The sequence below is a fragment of the Somniosus microcephalus genome, chromosome 34 (assembly GCF_052327205.1).
Source record: "Somniosus microcephalus isolate GS21.2 chromosome 34, FLI_Smic_1.0, whole genome shotgun sequence".
NCBI lineage: Eukaryota > Metazoa > Chordata > Chondrichthyes > Squaliformes > Somniosidae > Somniosus > Somniosus microcephalus.
The window spans coordinates 14,031,403-14,039,922 of NC_141020.1; the positions used below are offsets into that span (position 1 = coordinate 14,031,403).

At 53.3% G+C, this 8,520-nt stretch overlaps 1 protein-coding gene across 2 annotated transcripts; it reads left to right on the forward strand.

Moving 5' to 3' along the window:
• The first annotated feature begins 1,625 nt into the window (after positions 1-1,625).
• On the forward strand, positions 1,626-7,616 carry LOC147096782 (protein FosB-like). 2 transcript variants are annotated; one of them, XM_085973403.1, is made up of 4 exons: positions 1,626-2,130; positions 5,123-5,404; positions 6,079-6,186; positions 7,063-7,616. In XM_085973403.1, the coding sequence occupies exons 1-4, from the start codon at positions 2,002-2,004 to the stop codon at positions 7,516-7,518; spliced, it is 975 nt and encodes a 324-aa protein (XP_085829529.1). In that variant the 5' UTR covers positions 1,626-2,001; the 3' UTR covers positions 7,519-7,616. The 2 variants fall into 2 exon arrangements, with proteins under 2 accessions (XP_085829529.1, XP_085829530.1); XM_085973404.1 differs by lacking the exon at positions 5,123-5,404.
• The last annotated feature ends 904 nt before the right edge of the window (positions 7,617-8,520 follow it).

The following is an 8,520-nucleotide window of genomic DNA, read 5'->3' on the forward strand; positions in this document are numbered from 1 at the left end:
TGGGGAGAGTACAGGAAAGTGGAGATGAGGTAGATCAGCCATGATCTTATTGAATGGCTGGAAGGGCCAAATGGCCTACTCCTGCTCCTATTTCTTACCTGCTTATGTTCCTGAGATTAGCAGCAGTGAATGACAAACAGGGACTGAGCCGTTTACAGGAAGCCCACGTGTCCCATTCTCAGTCAAGGCCGGAGCACCGAGTGACCAAATTCTGAAAGTAAATACAAGTGTCTGAGCAAAGGCCTCACTCTTACTCTCACCTCGGGCAGAAAAACAAGGGAATCGCTTTCTCTGGCAAATATAGACCACGAACCAGACACCACAACCACATGCAACTCACTGACACAGGCAAAACGAAAAACTTAAAAGCACTCTTTATTTCCATTTTTGCTGGAGGGGGAGGAGGTTATTGACAATCCTCTCAATTCTAGACTTTGATCGAGGGAATTTGCATTTAGAAATGACAAACTTTTCCTTAACCCTGGGGCCCGTGTTGCAGAACTAGAGTCGGGGGCAGAAATGGACTAAACACACACCCGCCAAAGTTTATATTTTCGAAAAGGTTGAGCTGAAATACCTCAAACCCGTATTTAAAGAAAGGAGTTGCATTTATATAGCGCCTTGTACTGTCTCGGGACGTCCCAAAAGCGCTTGGCGGCCAATGAAATGTAGGGAAACCGTAGCGCCACTCAATATGCGCACAGCAAGCTCCCACAGACGGCAATGTGGCAATGACCACATATTGTAATTATTGAGGGATAAATCGTGGATAAAGAGGCTTAATATTGGCCCCCATCTCTGGGGCAACAAGGATTGCACACCAGGGCAAGGTTTAAGAGGCTAAATCCTGGCCCCCATCTCTGGAGGCAACAAGGATTGCACACCAGGGCGAGGGTTTAAGAAGGTAAATCCTGGCCCCCCATCTCTGGGGCAACAAGGATTGCACACCAGGGCGAGGGTTTAAGAAGGTAAATCCTGGCCCCCCATCTCTGGGGCAACAAGGATTGCACACCAGGGCGAGGGTTTAAGAGGGTAAATCCTGGCCCCCCATCTCTGGGGCAACAAGGATTGCACACCAGGGCAGGGTTTAAGAGGGTAAATCTTGGCCCCCCATCTCAGGGGGCAACAACGATTGCACACCAGGGCGAGGGTTTAAGAGGGTAAATCCTGGCCCCCCCCCATCTCTGGGGCAACAAGGATTGCACACCAGGGCAGGGTTTAAGAGGGTAAATCTTGGCCCCCCCATCTCTGGGGCAACAAGGATTGCACACCAGGGCGAGGGTTTAAGAAGGTAAATCCTGGCCCCCCATCTCTGGGGCAACAAGGATTGCACACCAGGGCGAGGGTTTAGTAACTTCTCGTATTTATTTTAAAAAAAGATAAATTTACAGCATCAATTTTAAAAATAAAGCTCCCACGAGCTGGATTTCTATTTAAAACTCTCTCTCTCTGATCAAGCCGCTGTCTAGAGAGGGATTCCCTCTGACGTCGGTGCCTGGTTACCAGTAAACAGCAAACTACACAGTTCCATATTTGGGCATGTACGTCAGGGATCCCCGGATGGGCGGAGCCTCCTCGCAAAGAGGGGTTTTATGGCAATTTCTCCCCAATAAAGCGGCGTGGAGGCTCCGGGAGAGTGGCATTAGCAGCACAGGCACTGGCGGCCTCAGTGCTGGTGCTCTCGGCGCGGCTGGTTCTTGGATTCAGGCGGATTTTTGCCCATTTGCACCGTCCGGGACGAGTTGTTATTCTAATGAGCCTGACGTCAGAGGAATATCTTGGTATATAAAAAAGACAATCAGGAGGAGCTGGTTCATTCATAAAGCAAGCGGCGGATCGAATAGCAAGACAGGCGCTTACTACAGCACACACACCAGAGAGGGTGTTTTTTTACTTTTTTTTTGGTGACATTTCTCTGGGAGACACCAACTGTCTTAGCCACAAACTGCAAAGCTGGATTTCGGGGGCGGTAAATCCTGGCTCATCACCGACTGGGAGGACATGTACCAGGGATTCTCCGGCGACTTTGACTCGGCTTCTCGGTGCAGCTCCTCCCCTTCGGAGCCCCAGTACCTTTCCTCGGTGGATTCCTTCAGCCAGAGTGTGGGCAGCCCGACCTCCGCAGCCCAGGTAAGTGCGACCTTCAGCCAGTAGAACTTTGCTTGAGTGCTTGGAGTTTAAGGGGGATTATTTGTGCATCAACACCAGGCATAATAATGTGCAATAAAATGATTAGCGATCTTTGCAACCGTCACCATATTTAGCTGAAGTTGCAATGATTGATTATCTGCAAATAAAGTGCTTATTGATCTTGGCGGTGTGGGGGGGGGGGTGAAGTGTCACCAATATTTGGCTGGATTGTGCAGGCGGTAACGGTGTGGGGTTGGGGGGAAAAGTGTAATATATGATCAGAAGTCCACCCCCCACTAAATGCACACGCACGCAATCTGTCGCTGCATTCAGCGCCTCCCCGGGCTCGATTATAATCGGTTATCGATCGGTTGCACCGGTTTCCCGCAGCCTGGAAACCTCACGCTTGCTCTCCGCCTGGGTTGCGTGCGTAAGGTTGACGTATTGGAATCCTCCTGGTGACGCTACGCAGGCACGCACGCACGGTCCCCGGCCCGGGCGACGTTCTATTTTGGAACGTTACCATGGCAGCGACGCTGTCACTGGCTCCGCCCACCGCCTGGGCGGCGCCTCTTTTTTTTTATGAATGGATGGAAGCGGCGGGCTCCGGGGCTGCAGCAAGTCCCACCAGATCCCGGGGACTCTGCAGCCTTCTCCCCCCTCCTCCACTCCCCAAACCCCGGGGGGAGTTGCGTGCACATTGCAATCCCGAAAGTGGATTGATTCTTCCTGAATTTAGCAATTTGCACCATTTGCTCGCGTGTGTCAGCCAGTGGCTCAGTTTGGTAGCACACTCGTTTATATCTGAGTTAGATTAGATTAGATTAGAAGGTTGTCTGGTTCAAATCCCACTCCAGAGACTTGAGCACAAAAATCTAGGACTGCTGAGGGAGTGCTGCACTGTCGGCGGTGCCGTCTTTCGGATGAAATGTTCAACCCAGGCCCCTTCTGCGCTCTCAGGTGGACGTAAAAGATCCCATGGCCACTATTTCAAAGACAAGCAGCGGGAGTTCTCCCCGGTGTCCTGGGGCCAATATTTATCCCTCGATCGACATCACTAAAACCGATGATCTGGTCATTATCACATTGCTGTTTGTGGGAGCTTGCTGTGCGCAAATTGGCTGCTGTGTTTCCTACATTACAACAGTGACCACACTTCCAAAAGCGCTTTGGGATGTCTGGTGGTCGTGAAAGGCGCTATATAAATGCAAGTCCTTCTTTCTGTTTCTATGGCAGGGGGCATAGATTTAAGTAAGCAGGACTAGAGGGGAGTTGAGCAGAATTTTTTTTCACCCAGAGGATGGTGGGGGGGGGGGGTCTGGAACTTGCTGCCTGAAAGGGTGGTAGAGGCAGAGACCCTCATCGCATTTAAGAGTACTTGGATATGCACTTGAAGCACTATAACCTACAGGGCTACGGAGCAAGAGCTGGATAGTGGGATTAGGGTGGATAGCTCTTTCGGCCGGCACAGACATGATGGGTCGAATGGCCTCGTTCTGTGCTGCAATTTATATGATTCTATGATTTGTATTGCTCCCAGTCAGGCCCTGGCGCGCTCCATGCCATGTTGAGATTAGGAGTCCGTAGCTGGTCATTCACTGAGTTGTGAATCTTACTGCAAGTAAATATGGTAACTGTATTGAGCTTATAGCAACAGTAGCTGAACTTCAAGGGAACCGACTGTATGTGAAGTGCTTTGGGAACCTGATTCAAGTGAGCTATAAATACAAACCTCTTGGATATGGCAGCGTGGGCTGGGCTCTCTCTCGGGGGGGTTTGGCATCACCAACTGTAGGCGAACCTTGTCAGTTGAGTAGTTTAAGTACTCCTGCTCCTAATGCTTGTGTTCCTTGTTGTGGCCACCGGCTGCTCGAGCCTGGGTCCAGAGGGAAGAGTAACGATTCCGACAGATAATTGAGACTTTCATTTATATCGCGCCTTGCGTCCCTCAGACCTCTCAAGTGCCCTGACTGGTAATACTAATGTGGGAGTAGGGGTCAGACCAATATCCCAAACTTGATTCACAGTTCCCGGCAGGTGAAGGAACACACAGTTCATCAGTCCTCGAGCAGAATTATTAATATAACTAAAGGGTTATGGCCCCCTCCCATCCCTGTAGGGATGCTGTAAGGAGGGAGGGGAAATTGACGTCGAAATCTCCTAAAGTTGGGATTTCCCACCGTCGCATTCCCGCACCAATCGGGAATCTGCGACGATGCATCTGGGATCATTGCAAACATGTGACTTTGGGCAGAAATCAGTGGCTGAGCCAATGGGGGAGGGAGGTTAGGAGGGTTCATGCCACCGCACCCCCTCCAGTCAACCAAGCCTAATGGGGAGGGGGGGTTATGAACCCCCCTCCGTCATTTAAACCTAACTTCGCCACTGGGGAGCAAGGGGGTCAGGAGGGGGTCATGACCCCCCCCCCCAATCACCCAAGCCTAATGTAGGGGTTCATGACTCCACACAACCAAACCTAGTTCTGCCACTGGGAGAGATGATCTTTCCGCTGTCGGGATTCTTCTGCTAAACACTTTTTAGGATTTTGCTTGTTGTGACTCGTGTCTTGTGCTCCCAGCCTCTGCCGCTCGTGCCCCACCACCCCCCCGGCCGCATTGAGGATCTTGGGTTCCAATTTCACTAATGTCCTTTCAGGGAAGGAAATCTGCTGCCCTTACCCGGTCTGGCCGATTGTGACTCCAGACCCACAGCAATGTGGTTGACCCTTAACTGCTCCTCTGAAATGGCCTTGCGAGTCACTCGGTTGTATCCAACCACTAGGAAAAACGGCAGCGGTTCAAGAAGACGGCTCACCGCCACCTTCGAGGGCAATTAGGGATGGGCAATAAATGCCGGCCATGCCAGGGACGCCCACATCCCAGGAATAAATTTACAGATTGGCAGTCTTGTGGGCCCTCCCGTCCCCCATTTCCCAGTCCAACTCCAACCCCATTTTTTTTTTTTAAATGTACTACATTCCCATTTATTCCAGGAGTGTGCTACGGGCGTTGGGGAAATGCCGGGATCCTTCGTGCCAACACTCACTGCCATCACCACCAGCCAGGACCTGCAGTGGATGGTACAACCGACTGTCATCTCCTCAGTGGCACAGTCTCAGCCTCAGGCTCAGCTTCCACCCCTGCCCCAACCCACCATGGACCCCTACAATCTCCCGGGGACCAGCTATTCCACCCCAGGCATGTGCTCCTACAGCAGCGCCGGGCCGTCCAAACCCACCCGAGCCAGCCGCTCTCGGAGGGCACGCGATGAAACGGTGAGTGTGGGTGAAGGGAATGTGGAGTGTGTGTGTATGCAGAGCTGGATTGTGACTGCCACTCTAGTCAATAGCAATGGTTAATCTCACCAGGTCCAAGTCACTGGAGTTGTCAAAGGTTTCTTTTAAAGCTATTTTTTTTTAAATTATGTCGGTGCTGGAAATGCACTCCATCTCAAGCAGGTTATCGATCAGGTCAAATACAGCATGGGGTTAGATACAGAGTAAAGCTCCCTTGACACTGTCCCATCAAACACTGCCAGGGCAGGTACAGCACTGGGTTAGATACAGAATAAAGCTCCCTCTACACTGTCCCATCAAACACTCCCAGGGCAGGTACAGCACTGGGTTAGATACAGAGTAAAGCTCCCTCTACACTGTCCCCATCAAACATTCCCAGGGCAGGTACAGCATGGGTTAGATACAGAGTAAAGCTCCCTCAACACTCTTTATTCGGGTGAGACCCATGCATCACTGGAGAAGATCTTCATCTCATGGGTCTGGACTGGGTTTGAGATGGAAGGTGAGTGTGCTGGTATATTAGTGAGGTTGGGAGGGTTCGGGTTAGGAGTTGGTGGATTGGGAAGAACTAGAAGGGGTAAAGTCAGAGGGACAGTGTGGATGAAAGAGTCGGGAGAGGGTGAGTGACTGACGGTCTGTCTGTTTTATTGCAGCTCACAGTGGAAGAGGAGGAGAAGCGTCGCGTTCGCAGGGAGAGAAACAAGCTCGCAGCCGCCAAGTGCCGGAATCGCCGCCGGGAGCTGACTGACCGCCTGCAGACTGTAAGCAAACACTGGGGGTGTGGTGTGGGGTTGGGTGGGTGGAGGGACCTTTAAGCTAGCTTCTCCAGGTGATGCCGAGACCCCCAAACCCTCCCCTGGGAAATGAGTGTTCCCGGGAGAGGGAGATTGTGTGGGGGCGTGGCTCAGAGGGTCTCTGGCGTCAAGGGAGCGGCTGTGGGGAGGGATGGGGGTCTCTGGGGGTGGTCTCTGGGAGGTGGGGTGTAAGGGAATTCTCGTGGGGTGTGGGGGGTTGTAAGGGGGTCTTTGGGAAGGTATAAGGGGGGTTTCTGGGGTGGGGTGTTGGGAGGGGTCTCTGTGGAGAGATGCAAGAGGGGTCTCTGGGGGTGAGGTGTAAGAGGAGTCTCTGGGAGGTGTAAGGGGGTTCTAGGGTGGAGTGTAAGGGGGGTTCTAGGGTAATTAATGGGGGAGGAGTAGGTTTGTTGGGTTAGGGATAATTTGGGGGCTCTGTATTGATCGCAGTACAGAAAGCACCGTGCCATCGCTCTTCTGAGTTACCCGCGGCCTGTGCACCACAGCTCAGCCTGGGGGCCAGTCTGTCCCCAGGGGGCAGGTAGAGGAGGACGAGGCGGCAGAACCCTGTCAATAGGGGGGGCCCTCGCTTCCCACCTCTCTCTCTCTCCCCACTCTGCTCCCTCCCTTCCTTCTCTCTCCTCTCCTCCTCCCTTCTCTCCCTCTCCCTCCCTGTCTCCCTCCTCTCTCCTCCTCCTCTCTCCTCTCCTCCCCCTCTCTCCCCCCCCTCTCTCTCTCTCTCCCCCCCCCCCTCTTTCTCCTCCTTCCCTCTCTCTCCCCTTTCTCTCTCTCTCTCTCCTTCCCCTCATCCTCTGTATTTAACGCCACTCTCCCGTCTCTTGGCAGGAGACTGACCAGCTGGAGGAGGAGAAGGCCGAGCTGCAGTCGCAGATCGCCGAGCTGCACAAGGAGAAGGAGCGGCTGGAATTTGTGCTGGTGGCCCACAAGCCGGCCTGCAAGATCCCGTACCAGGATCCCCTGAGCCCGCAGCCCAGCGCCGCGACAGTCGAGGTGAGCTCTCTGGCAATGGCGAGTGCTTTGGATGGGAAGGAACCTGCGTTCGCTGGGAGCTACCCGCCGGGCTGTCAGCTGCCGGCGGAGGTACCGCTCGCTAGCTCTTTCTATCCGCACTGTGAGCCTCTCCACACGCCCTGTTTGAATGCTAGCCCCCACGCCTCATACACGTCTTCATTTGTGTTCACCTACCCAGAGGGAAGCAGTTGCGGCCTCGTCCACCAGCGGAACAGTAGCAGCGACCAGTCCTCGGACTCTCTGAACTCGCCATCGCTGCTGGCTCTCTAACCTGCTTAAGCCCTCCCTCCTCCCGCAACACACACACACTCGCCAGCACCGCTTTTATACCGGCTGGCGCACCAGGATGGGGAGGGGGACAAGGAAAGGGGTGGGGGAGGCGAGGGGGAAGGAGACTGACCGCCTGCACATCACCTGCCGTGAAAAAACTCGCCTGGACCCGCCGGAGGGGAGGAAAGGATGGGAGTGTGACGCCCCCCACTGCCGAATAGCTCCGTCTTTTTTTTTACACACACCGCTCACCAATCGAAAGGGGATGGAGGAAGAAGCAGCAGCAGCAGCAGGGAGCCAGTGCTTGTGTTTCCGAAGTCGCAACGTAACACACCCCCCCAAGACCTCCTGAATGTACTTTTCACCTCTCCAAAGCGGACACCCCACCTCCCCCGTGAATGTCACGTCAACAGTGTGCTCGGTATGGACTGCGCGCACACACACACATACTCCCCCGGTGTGGACCTGGATCCCGGGCCCGGCGGTGCGGGGGGAAAGGCTCAACCACCCCACCCCTCTGATTCTGTGTTTATGTGAAAAAAAAATTGAATTTGGCTTTTTCTCAACGGGAGCTGACTGTGAAGCCCCCCCAACCCCGCCTGATGCCAAGCGAAGGGGCCACCCCGAATTCTCCCTTGACTGTGGCACCGCTCTGCTCCAACCTTTTTTGAGGCTACATCAAAGGCAGGGAGCTGCCATCTCTCTAACATACTGTGAATCCAGACATTTTGTCAAAGATTTTTTTTCTGTTGGGGCGGGGCTTGATATTTTTCATTTTGAGGAGATAAAGTTTGCCTCCCACTGAAGTAACAAGATGTGAAACTTTTTTTAGTCATTTTAACCACACTCTCCTGGGATGGGATGCAACACTTTTTTGACACTCCGCGATGGAGAGTTATTAATGGGGGCAATTTTTAAGCCGACTCGCTCAGCAGAAATCTGGCTGGCGGGCGGACAGTTAAAATCGCCCTGGTTCTTACCCGTCCGAACCTGATCGTCACA